This window comes from Nannospalax galili, unplaced genomic scaffold (assembly GCF_000622305.1).
Source record: "Nannospalax galili isolate Female #2095 unplaced genomic scaffold, S.galili_v1.0 scaffold646, whole genome shotgun sequence".
NCBI lineage: Eukaryota > Metazoa > Chordata > Mammalia > Rodentia > Spalacidae > Nannospalax > Nannospalax galili.
In genome coordinates, this window is record NW_008355279.1 from 3,359,210 (window position 1) to 3,372,828 (window position 13,619).

The window sequence follows — 13,619 nt, forward strand, 5'->3', positions numbered from 1 at the left end:
ATTAGCAATTGCATGTTTTTAAAATTTATTTATTTTTATTTTATGTTTTTGGTGTATTGCCTGCATCTTTGTAAGTGCACCTGTGTTGTGCAATGCCCGTGGAGGACAGAAGAGGGCATCAGATCCCCTGGAACTGGAGTTACAGATGGCTGTTAGTCACCATGTGGTTGCTGGGATTCAAACCCCGGCCCTCCACAAGAACAGCTGGTGCTCCTAACCATCAAGAGCCATCTCTCCAGTCCCATAATCTCATGGTTTAATAATAATATACTGTGCTGGATAATGTCCCCCAAATCCATGTATATCTGAAATATATGAATGAAAGTTTATTTGGAAGCATGGTAATTGCAGACATAATCAAATTATGATATAGTCATACTAGATTAGACTAGGCCTTTATCCAATGATAGTCCTTATAAAAAGAGGAAATTTGGAAACTGACACTGAGAAGAGAAATTCACAAGAAGACACAGATAGAGCTTAGCATGATGCATCTGTAAGTCAAGAAATGCCAAGATGGCCAGGCACAGTGGCACACACCTGTAAACCCAGCTATCCAGGAAGCTAAGATAGGAGGATTACAAGCTGGAGGCAACCTGGGCAACTTAAAGAGAACTTGTCTCAGAATAAAAAATTTAAAGTGGGGGAGAAGAGCTAAGATGTAGTTCAACATAGAGCCCATGTCTAGTTTGCATGAAGTCCTAGGTTTAACTCCCAAGTACTAAGAGGAGAAGGAGAAAGAGGAGGAGAAGGAGGCAGAGGGGTTAGTGGATGAAGGGGGAGGGGGGAAGAGAAGAGGAGGAAGGAGGAAGGAGGAAGGGCTGGGGGAGAAGGAGACCCAAAGATTGGCAAGAATTGCCAGCAACTATCAGAAGCTGGAAGAGATAAGGAAGGATGTCCTCTGCAACCTTCAGAGAAAGCGTGGTCCTGTCAACACCTTGACTTTGGTTGTACAGCCTCCAGAGCTCTGAGAGTCAGTTTCTGCTGTGAACCACCCAGTTTGCAGCAGCTTGTTGTGGTCACCCCAGGAAACTAACACAAGGCATATTTCATTCAAGTCATTTTTAATTTAACACTCCCTGAGAACCATTATTGAAAGTGTCCTTCCAGGAATTTTGGCCACAGATGTGCAAAGGTGATTAATACAGCCAGGTTCTTCCATGTGGGATTGTGGCTCAGTTTACTATCATGTTTCCCCATCTCATTTTAAAGATTTTCATGATATGAAAAACCTTCCTTCTAAAAGTTTTGTGGTCTAGAAAACTGACCCTCTAATATTGTTCTTGGAGGAATGGCAGGAAGGGGAAGGCAATAATTATTGTCTGAGTAAGAAATAACATGACCTTTGAAATGATTCATATGTGCTTTGCTTTTAAGTCTGAATATTGACTGATGCCAAGATAACTATTTTCTGAATAAAGTCACTACAGGCAATTGGAGGCCACCATTGTTTTTTTCTCCCTAAGTAGCTTCTACCACCACCATTAATATGAATTTCAGGCCTTCTGGCAATGTACCTAGTACTTATCTGACTAGTTTACATTTTCCTAAATCATCTTGCATTAAGATTAATAGTAGTTCAGCCTAAAAATCCAGTCAAAATGGTTTAATAAACAAACTGACTCATTGGAGTCAATCTTTTTCTAACCTTTAAAAATTTATTTAATATTTCTCTGTGTGTGTGTGTGTGTGCACCACAAGGTGCGTGTGTGTGTGTGTGTGTGTGTGTGTGTGTGTGTGTGTGTGTAGGTCAGAGGACAACTTGCAGGAGTCCATTCTCTCCTTCCATTCCATTGGTTCCAGGGATTGAACTCAGGTCATCAGGCTTAGTGACTAGAGCCTTCACCCACTGAGCCATCCCTCTGGCCCAGGGCTTCAATCTTTAGAAAAGATCAAAGACATCTTTTGCTCGTTTTCCTCCTAGTCTGTAAAGTATAATTTTATTATTGTAGTTAATCATTCTGCATTTCAACAGCATGATGCACTTCACAAAGCACTTTTGTCTACAGGCCTCCTACAATCTAATCTGTGTTAGGAACAGAGCTTTTGTTTTGTCAAATGAACATTTATTAAATGCATATTGTATGAAAGATATATATCTAGGTCTCTATTTCCTTTTGCTATTTGAACATTTAGCAAGAAACTTAAACTTTCCATGTCCTAAAACGAGATTCTGATCTCCTCAATAAATCTGCTCTAGTCATATCTCAGTTGATGGAAACTCCAAATTTTCAAATGCTCAGGTCAAAACTTTGGAATCAACCTTGACTTCTTTGCTTGGAAACCATTTTTAGCTGTATCTTTAAAATACATACATGTGTTAGTTAATGCTGAATTTGTTATGATGTGTCGTTAGGTAATTTCATTGTTGTGTGACCACCATAGAATATACGTACATAAATCTAAATAGGATAATCTGCTACACATATGATATAGCTTGTTTCCTATGGCCTACAAATCTATATAGGACCTCACTATACTGAATGTAGCAGGCACTCAGAATACAGTGGTGTTTGCATGTTGAACCATCTAAGCAGGTTTGCTACAGCATTATAGCAAAAACACTCTGCCATTACAGTGGCTACTGTTGTGGGCTGCCTCACCAGAGAAGACCACTCATTGCCAAATGAAAGTCATTGCTGGCCAGGGCTACTACACAGGGGTGTCGGAACACAAGCGTATAGCCCCGAGCCATCTCTAGGGTAAGCTTTTATATAGAGAAACCATAACCAGATGGTTATGCCCCCTTAACAATTTCTATTATATTAAGTAACAATTACTATTTTGCAAAAGCAAGCCAAGCATAACCTACAGAAGCCATAAATCTGCAGTTAACAGGTGCACTCTGGGACAGTCTGACCTGCTCCCTAAACATCCATGGTCCAGCTGACATGTGTTCCCATACCCTAGGCCAACTGCCTGATAATTTCAGAGAATAGAGTCAGCCTAAACTTTAACATGGCATAGCTATGGTCAAGAAGATGCCCTATTACATTACAATGCCATTATGCATTAGGCACTTTTCAGCTTACAAGAATCTTATGAGATCACCAATGATCATCATTGATTGAAATATGGTTATATGGCAAATGACTCTATACTCAGAATCTATCATTTCTTACCTGGCTGCTTTCTCGGACACATTTTCTCTGGTTTGATTAATAAAATGGCCTCCTATCTAGACTCTGTGCAAAGCACTAAAGTGCCTTTAGTCTTGTCCCTACAACAACAATGTGAGTGGTAAAATGGTCAAGTCATATGATGCTTCTGTTCAGACTCTATAAGGGCCCCTTTCTCACTCAGCGTCAAAGTCCTCATCATGGTTCACAAAATGCAGTATGTTCCTCCACCTCATGTCTCTTTGCTTGCTGCTTTGTCCACCCTCATCGCACTGAACTCTTTGATGTCCCTGCAATGGGTTGGACACAGTCCTGCCTGGAACTTCTGCACTGACTTGAGCTGTCTGGCACTCATCCAGTCAATTTTCTTCTTGATTTCCTTCAGGTCTTTTCTTAAGTAGCTCCTTCTCTGTAAGACTTTCCCCTTCACCTACTTATTATCCACTACTCAACTCCAAGAGCACTGACTGGCCTTTCTTAATTTTCCTCCATAGTACCATCACAATCTTCAGTCATCCACAAAGTCTAGGTTACCCTGTGATCAAGCGCTCCAAAGGGCAGTGGCCTTGATGGTAAATTTCTCATTCATGCAGAACCAGTAAGGACCAGTCACTCTCTAGGTTGCTGCCTCCAGCAGCAACCCATGATTCAGGATGTTTCCATCTGACTACATGACCATCACCTTGACTGAAGCAGAGGAAGACAGCCAGAGGGTGTGAACCAGCTCCTAAGTGAACTGACACTGGTACAGGTCATCTACTCACAGCCCACTGGCCAAAGCTAGTCACAGCCCCACTCAACTGCAAGGGTTAGGAAGTCTGAGGAAACTGGAGTCAAATCACTGTACATTTCATACACATTAAGTATTTATTTAATCTGTTTCTTACCATGAGATAAGACCTGTGATGGCAGGAATTTGTCAGTTTTGTTCATGGGGAGGAGTTCTGTTCTCCATTAAGATGTAAAGAAAGGCTTCCCAGAGAAGAGATTTTTTGGAATGGCTTCTTGAATCAGAGTAGGCATTTACCAAGGAGAGAGAAGGAGAGGAACAGAGGTGCCCAGAGGCATGAACAGCTCTGCCCATTCATCAAGATGGCCTCACTCTATAAGATGAACATATGGGGGAGTTGAGAGAAATGAGGTAGAAGAGATTGGCGAGGGTCAGACTGCTCAGCCTTGTAAATGTCACCAAGAAGCTAGAATTTATCTGGTGAGAAATAGGCCCATGAAGGACTTCCAGCAAAACAACAGGCACGATTACATTTGGACAAAGATCCTGAGAAACGCTCAAAGCAATGAGGAGAGACATTCTCCTATTTAAAATTCTTCTCCATTTCCCACCATCTTTGGAACTGTCCCACATCTAAGGAAAGCCTAGACTCTGGCCCACTCTTTCCGGAGGCCTCACCTCCCACCACTTCCTCTCAACAGCCTCTGCTGTCAGCACACCAAGCCCCAGCAGACTCTAAACACATCATGGGCTGTCAGGTTCCCATGACCGAGGAGACACACACAAGACCCAGCAGTCAGGAGAAGCCTGCTGCCTTTTTTCTGCAGATGTGAAATTTTTCATTTTGAGATGATCCCACTATACAACCCAGATTGGCCTCAAATTCAAGGTCCTTGAGCCTCAGCCTCTAGATTACTTGTATTACAGGCATGTATGCCACACAATGCCTGGCTTAACTCGGTACCTTTTGGGAGAAGGGATTAAATAGTCTCATGTAGCCTGGGTTAGCCTCCAACTACAGAGCTGAAGATGACCGTGAACTTCTGATCTATCTGTACCTCTGAGCACTGGGATTGTAAGGATGAATCACCACACTTGGTTTCATCTGCTGTCTTATTTAAAAGGCTTGAAAACAAGAATGACAAGAACAAATAAGTACTTCTCAGTGTCAAAGAGAGTCTTCTCTAAGCACAAACATTTTTTAACACTGTGCTAAGAATGATGTAAATATTATCTACTTGTTATAGAAACCCTATGACAATAATAAAACAATTATATTAAAAAAAAACAACAAAAACAAAAACAAAGAGAGTCTTCTAAAAGGTTTCAGTAAGAACATGTGGGTCTCAGTCCAGGAGAGCAGGAAGGGTCCCTCAAGCTGTTCACTATGAAGTCAACAACACAGGCTTCAACTGCTTCCTTCCTGTTGGGCCTCCAGAGCTGCTCTTAGGATGCGCTCTGTCTGCTTCCTGCTCTCAAATGAATGCTGTTTGTTTGTTTGCTTGCTTGCTTATATTTTTAATATTTTATTTATTATTTTTATTTTATGCGTGTGTTGCCTGCATGTAGGTAAGTGCACCCGTGTCGTGCAATGCCCGCGGAGGACAGAAGAGGCTGTCGGATCCCCTGGAACTGGAGTTACTGACAGTTGTTAGCTGCCATGTGGGTGCTGGGATTTGAATCCGGGTCTTCTGCAAGAACAGCCAGTGTTCTTCACTGCTGAGCCATCTTTCTAGCCCCACTTGCTTATTTTTGAAACAGGGTCTCACTACGTAGCTTAGGCTGGTCTCAAACTCAAGCTCGTCCCGTTCAGCTTCCCAAGTTCTGGGACTACAGCAGACAGTCACCATTCTATGTTTAGCTATAGTTAGGAAGTCATTTCCTCTTTTACTGCGTTTTTAATAGTATTTATTCACTGTACAAAAGAATGGGTTTCATTATAATATTTTGATACATATACATAATGTACTTTGATCATATTCACATGCTTCTCCTGTCTGTTCCTCCCGATCCCTTCAGTCCCCTACATTCAAATGGTTACCCTTCTACTAACCTGCCTCCCTTTTTTAAAAAATCTGTATTCCACATATGAGAGAAAACATGCAATATTTGTCTTTCTGAATCTGGCTTATTTTTTAATTAATGTGACTTCCCACCTGTTATTTCATCATGTTAACTGATTCTAGGTACTAAGAAAAAGTGGCTTGGGAGACAGGGTAATCAAAGAAGATTTCAGCAGAATAGCTCACCTTGTGCTCAGCAGGTGTCCTGTGGACATAGTGCTGAGGTCCTAGGCCTTGACAGGTGCCCAAGCCTCCTTTTACCATATTTACCCAAGAACTATCTTCTATGGTAGGGACCAGGTTCCCTGAAACCAAGGTAAGGCCTGAAGTATTAATGGTCAAAGTTCGCTCAACAGATCTGAAATAGTTCAGAACTCCCAAACAGATGCGCTGGAACAGAGAAAGAACAGAATTATAACCCTGCCATTTGCTTTGCCCTACCTATCCTACAGAGAAAAACTTAATAAGGGACCTCAAGGAGACAGGTTAACCCTACTATGGAGAAAGGAAGGGGCTGATTTCATGCAGAAAAAAAGCCAAAGAGTAAAACCATGAAAATGCATCGCTACTGAGGAGTAGGAACGCCCCTACTTCTCCACAACCAGATGTTTCCAATTCTTGAATCCAGTGTGCCAAATTACCCTCATACCTGTAGTTCCCGGATGTGCAGGTGGCGCAGACACAGAAAAGACAAGTATGCCCCTCTCATCAGGACAGGATTCCTGTCACTGGGCTCAGTGCCATCATCCAAGCCCAGCAGTTGGAGGACCATTGCATAGTTGTACCTTTACCATGCAGGAGAACTAGAATAAGTACCTCTCACCTCAGAATAGTTCAGAAAAAATCCATATATTGTCTTGTAAGTAATTCACTTTACAAAATATTGATTCACACATTTTTCAAGAATATATGTTTGGAACCCCCCCCCCGGTGTGTGTGTGTGTGTGTGTGTGTGTGTGTGTGTGTGTGTGTGTACACACGCATATGCTTGTGGAAGCAACTGAGGTATGGTATATTATTGAACTTAAGGGAACTCTATAATGGCTTCTTGACTATTCTTTAAAAATGCTCTGGAGGGAAAAATTACTCTATATGCATAAATATAAAGTCGTTTGTCTTAGCAGTTACTCTCATTAAAATCCAAGGATGAAAGATTAAATAGAGTTGCCAGTAACAAGATTTAATTTTACCCTGACTCTGTTTTCTTCTCGAGAGGCCGATCAGCACCTTGACTGAGACTTATCTGTGTGAGGTCATAGTTGTTTTGTTCCACTGAAAAGCCATCATCCTTCACATTTTCATTCTACAAAGAAATAGCATTAGTTCAATTACATAAACATTTGTGATATTAACAAAATCATAGGTTGTCATAAAATTAAACCTCATGATCCAAAGCACAGTAGATGCGTTAGTAAAAAAGCATCTTTGTTGGGGGTGGTGGCGCACGCCTTTAATCCCAGCACTCGGGAGACAGAGGCAGGCAGATCTCTATGAGTTCAAGGCCACCCTGGTCTACATAGTGAGTTCCAGGACAGCTGGGGCTACAGGGAGACCCTGTCTCAAAAAAAAAAGCATCTTCTAGTCAACAAAAATCTAGATTTCTACCATAAAATAAGGAGTCTGTTTTTATTACATAACTCTTTGTGTCACAAACATGTTGGAGTCTTTTAAACAGTAGCTACCCCACTTCTTGTCTTTTAAGTGATTCACTTTACAATTTTTAAATTTATTTTTATGTGCATGAGTGTTTTGCCTACATGTATATAAGCGCACCACGTGTACTATGCCCACAGATCCCCTGGAACTGGAGTCATGGATGGCTGTTAGCTGCCATATAAGTGCTAGGAACTTAACCCAGGTCTTCTGCAAGAGCAGCAAATGTTCTTAACCACTGAGCCATCTCTCCACCCCCCCTTAAATGATCCACTTTACAAAAGAAATTTATTCACACGGTTTTTGAGAACATATATTGCTTGGAACCTTGAGCCTTTGTGTGTACAGGTGTGTATAAGTGTGTATATGTGTATACATGCCCATGGAGACCAAGAGGTCATTGGTGAGTGTCTTCAGTTGATTTTCACATTTTTTAAGTCAGGACCTTACTAAACTTGGGGCTCATCAATTGATTAGACTGGCTGGCCTGCAAGATCCAGAGATCTGCCTGTTTCTGTCTGGTGCCCCCCACCCTCTAATGCACAGGTTATGGACATGTACTACCATGCCCAGCTTTTAGATGAGTGCTAAAAATCTGAACTCAGGTCCTCATGCTTGCACAGCAGGCATTTTACCAAATGAGTCATCTCCCCAGTCCCCTTGAGCATCTCTAATGGAGTCCTGCTTTACATGAAGAAATGGCAGTGAATTTAAATACTTTTTCTTCATCTGCTATATGATGTAGTCACTTGAAGTCTGGGTCTTGTTTCCTTACTTCACACATTCATCTTTCTTAATACTGAAGATTCATGCATGCATGCACCAGGGGCTCTGGGAACCCCCATGGAGATGACAATCTGTAGGCCTGCCCTTGGCCCTCTGAAAAGCCTCTTTTAGTTACCCTCTCCTGTCCTAGACACATAGCCTATTTTCCCAAGGTGTGCTCTTTCTTAATGACACAGTGGCAATAGCTGAGGTTTATAGATATTTTAATAGCTGGCTCAGTGAAATTTCAGTAAGTCCCTTGGCAGAAACTGCTGAACGTTCCCATTGGGGAACATTTTCCTCTTTTCCTTTAGCAACTGAATATTCATACTGGTGCTTGGATTCTTAAATAAAGGAGGCATTTCAAGCTCTCCTATGGGCCAGTGCAGCCATTCCACTAACGCAATTGGAGGAGGGGAAAGAGGAAGGTCAAAGTGCCAGCCATGCTGCAGCTTCTGGGAATATCCTGGAGGTGAGTTCCACAACCCCGATCTCTGTCCCCTTGCTTAGAACGTAATCATGACAGTTGGGGCTCCATTTCAAACCAGATGGTCTCAGGTATGGAGGTCACATTTGCTGAAACTTCAGGAAAAACTGGGCTGCGTGCCCAAGGACTCCATGGAGCAGAGTCACTAGTCAGCTCTGTGCTTCCCAGATGTCCAGATGTTCAGTCAAGGGGGAGAATGTGAAATTTCCAACTCCCTTGATCCTTTGTCATTTTATTTTACCATGACCAACAGCCAAACCTAATCTTAACTGATATAGTCCCCAAGACTCTGAACATAGGTTACCAAATTTTATGCTGGCCATTGGAAAAGGAAAATTTTTTTTAATTAATTTATTCTTTCACAGTTTCAATAATAAATATATTTTGATCATATAAACCCATCCACTCCCACTGAAACCTTTGGGAAGACAATTTTGACAAGGATATTTGGAAGAATGATGAGAGACAATGTAGTTGTCATGAAGGGTGAGCTCCTGTCTGTTATCATTAAGGGTTAGATCCTGTTCTTGTATCTTGCAATACACCATCTTCCAGTGTAAACGACCCACAACCTTAGGACAAGAACAGTTGCTGGGAGGTGGTATGATAACTCACTGTGGCTTAAATGTGAAATGCTCGTTGTAGGCTCATATGTTTGAACCCTTGGTCCCAAGTTGAGGGCATTAGTTTGGAAGGTTGTGGAAGGTCTAGAAGGTGGAACCTTACTGGAGGAAGTCAATTACTGTGGTCAGGCCTTTATGTTTGATGACCTGGTTCCACTTCCTGTCTGTTGTTTACTGACTGCTTGTACTAAGTGACCAGCTGCCTCACTCTCCTGCCACCTCTCCTGCCCCACCATGATGGATTACATTGTGTCTTAAACTGCAAGAGAACAAACACTTCCTCTCTGAAGTTGCTTCTTGTCAGGTATCCCACAGCAAAAAAAGAAACTAATGTGCTCCTGTCCCTAAAAACAGAAACACAACAAAATCATCATCCCAAAGTAAAGAAACTTTCTTGTTAAAGCGTCGGCACCAAGTGAGGAGAGCTGAGTTTTGACACTTCTGTGAACTTAGGATGAAAGGTACCACGGAACATTTTGCCTTGGAGGTCTATAGTGTTCTGGGTTGCATGGACCGATATGGTCCCTGAAGGGAAACATTGAGCCACATCCTTTCTTTGATGGGATTGTGGCTTTTTCAGCTACTTCAAAAATTACCCAGAACAAAAAGTGTCATCAATTTACATGAAAACATTTGAAAAAATGGCTAAACAAAGCAGAGTGTTGCTGGGGCCAGTGGGCCGCCAGAAAGAAAAGAGGGGAGATGAGATGAGTCAGGATGGGGAAAGAAGGTGGCCCAGCATCCTCTCAGAAAAGGGACCCAACAACAGCTCCTGAAAGGAAAGGACCAAAGTCAGAACAGCGTTCCTCTCAGGAACGGACACAGTACAATGAAGCACAGGGCTGGGCAGACCAGTATCAATACCATCTATGTTTGCTCTTTCTGCGCAGGCAGGCAAATCTTTGACCCTGGCCCTGCTCATGACAGGTTGTTTGCCAGCCAGCATAGCTGAGTGTATGGATTTTGAGTTTTGAGATTTCTGATGGCTGCAAATCTCAACTCTTTCCTGGAAGCCGGCAACAACAATGGACTGGGAAGTGGGATGGGAAGAATGATCTAAGGAGAAGTCTATTATGCATTTCCTCATTCATTTTCAAATGTCTCTACAGCTCACGTGTGTTCATCCACAGACAAAATATCCATGTAGTCAGAAGGATTTAAACTGAATATTTAAAAGTAGTGTTATGGGGCTGGAGAGATGGTTCAGCGGTTAAGAGCACTGACTGCTCTTACAGAGGACCTGGGTTCAATTCCCAGCCTCCACATGGCAGCTATGAACCATCCTTAACTCCAGTTCCAGGGGAATCCAAAGCCTTCTTCTGACTTCCATGGCATTGCATGACACAGGTGCACTCACATACATGCAGGCAATACACACATACACATAAAATAAAAAATAAAACTAGTGTTGTTTTTTAGATTGTACGATAATGGATAGTTTGTATTTTCTTCTTTGTTACTTCTATTTCCCAAATTTTCTATGATAAAATATGTGTACTTACTAATAGAAAAGACGCATTTTAAAGTTTTATTTTTTATGTGTATGAGTGTTTTGCTTGCCCATATACAAGTGCACCATGAATGCAATGCTTGTAGAAACTAGAAGAGGGCATCAGATCTCCGAATCTGGAATTACAGTCAGTTGTTAACTGCCATGTGGGTGCTGGGATCCTCTGCAAGAGTAGTAAGCACTCTTAATCACTGAGCCATCTTGTCCAGCACCCTCCTCCAATAGTCTTTAAAACATTTTATTATCATTGTGTGTGTGCATGTTTATGATGTATGTATGAGGGCAGGCATGAACACCTCTCAGTGTGTGTGTGGAGGTCATAGATAGTTTTCAGGAGTTGGTTCTCTCCTTCCACCATGGGTTCTAGTGACCAAACTCAGGTCATCAAGTTTTCATGACAAGTGCTTTCACCTTCTGAGCCATAGGCAGTTCCAAGCCACTGTAGCCACAGGGAGACCCTGTCTCAACAAAACCAAAAAAAAAAAAAAAAAAAAAAAAAAAAAAAAAAAATGGCCTTAATTCTGATGAGTGAGAAGCACCAAGAAGAAAGTACTTTGATTCACTGGGCTTTGTGCCTGAGGGCTGCCATACCCATCTCTGATGTGTCTCCCATTCACTGTACCGCATCATCTCTGGAGTTAGAGGGACGCAGTAGTAGACAAGGTGTGTCCCTGGGTGTGGCTATTCAGTAGAGGCTCTACCACTGCTCCAGACTCTGCAGCCTGGATGTGGTGCTTTCTGCCACTTCACAGCTCCATAAGGTTCAAGAACAGTGAGCAGTGTAAACATCTTTGAAAATAGTGCCATTATTAGAAAGACATGTCCATACAGAGCCTTTTTAAAAAATATTGTATTTATTATTTTTATTTTATATGTATGAGAGTATTGCCTGCATGTATGTGAGTGCACCCGTGTCGTGCAATGTCACAGAGGTCAGAAGAGGGCTTCAGATTCCCCTGGAACTGGAGTTAAGGACGGTTTGTAGCTGCCATGTGGACGCTGGGAATCAAACCTGGGTCCTCTGCAAGAGTAGTCAGTGCTCTTAAGCACTGAGCCATTTCTCCAGCCCCCATACAGAGCCATTTTAAAAAGTGCTTTCTGGCACTGGAGAGATGGCTCAGTGGTTAAGAACACTGGTTGTTCTTGCAGAAGACCTGAGTTTGAATCCTAGCACCCACATGGCAGCTAACAACTGTCCATAACTCCAGTCTCAGGGGATCTGACAGCCTCTTCTGACCTCCGTGGGCATTGCATGACATGGGTGCACTTACCTACATGCAGGCAATACACACATACACATATAATAAAATAAATAAATAAAAATTTTTTAAAAAGTACTTTCGGGCTGGAGAGATGGCTCAGCAGTTAAGAACACTGAATGTTCTTGCAGAAGACCCAGGTTCAGATCCCAGCACCCGCATGGCAGCTAACAACTGTCAGTAACTCCAGTTCTAGGGGATCTGACACCCTCTTCTGTCCTCTGCGGGCATTGCACAACACGGGTACACTTCCATACATGCAGGAAGTACACGCATACACATAAAATAAAAATAATAATTTTTTTTTAAAAGTACTTTCTTAGGGAGGTGACACAGTACACAGTGACTTGACTAACAGGTTACAGGTTTTTCAGGAGGAACTGCACAGCCTCACTGGTTCATTCTTTGCCCTAATCAGGACTACAACTAAATATATTTTGTCTCCTTCAAAGACCGTTCAAAACATGTGGTCCATCTTATTCAGAATTGTCTCTAATTATATATTATCATTAATTAACAATGATAAGAAAACTTGATGGTTTCATTTATTCCCCAAACCCAGATCTTTAAGTAAATACAGAATTAGAATTGTGTTAGAGAAGAAGGGCCAGTCTTTAGAGCTAATGGTAAATAAAAGCCTAACTCAAACTGTGATAACAGCATTGTAAACAATAGCAATATCCAAACATACCCAAGTTAAAATGCACATGGGAAACAGGAATCTCATTGGCTGGGGATAGGGAGTAACTGAGATAGCCACCTTGGCAGGCTCCATGACAACCTCTGTGCGTTCCGTGACCAGAAAATCTGCTGTTCAGTGTCTACTCTAAAATAACACATAATCAAGAATAGGCCTCTCCCTCTCTCTGGGGTAAGTCCATCACGCCCTCCGTGCCTTGACTCCCCCAGCCTCATTCACCCTCCCATATCCCCTGACATTCTCTCCTCCGAGTTTGGGCCCTGCCCCATTCCTTGTCGTGGGGCCCCAGACACCTGGGGAACCATTACTGCTCCCTGATTCTCTTCATCCAGACCAACAAAGTGCCTTCTCTGGGCCACAGGAGCACTGCTTCTGGGCCTGGCCTCGCCCTCATCTCCTCTGCTTCCCTGGGCCTGCACCACCCTCCAGCCTCTTTCTGGGCGACTTCAATACCCCACTGTCTCCATTAGATAGGTCAACAGGGCAGAGAGTTAACAGAGAGACATCTGAATTAAACAAGACCATATATCAAATGGACTTAACAGACATCTAACGAGTATTCCACCTGAGCACCAAAGGACATACTTTCTACTCAGCACCCCATGGAACCTTCTCCAAAATCGACCATATACTGGGGCACAAAACAAACCTTAACAAATATAAAAAGATTGAAATAATTCCATGCATTCTATCAGACCACAATGCAATAA

General features: G+C 42.4%; 1 protein-coding gene across 1 annotated transcript in view; it reads right to left on the reverse strand.

Moving 5' to 3' along the window:
• LOC103749584 overlaps positions 1–13,619 on the reverse strand; it is a 193,047-nt gene that overhangs the window by 137,106 nt on the left and 42,322 nt on the right. Inside the window, exons 11-13 of the mRNA XM_017803006.2 lie at positions 7,103–7,215; positions 6,562–6,697; positions 6,099–6,302 (exon numbers count right to left, since the gene is read on the reverse strand). Coding sequence (XP_017658495.2) covers positions 6,099–6,302; positions 6,562–6,697; positions 7,103–7,215 — 453 coding nt within the window. The remainder of the gene's footprint in view (positions 1–6,098; positions 6,303–6,561; positions 6,698–7,102; positions 7,216–13,619) is intronic.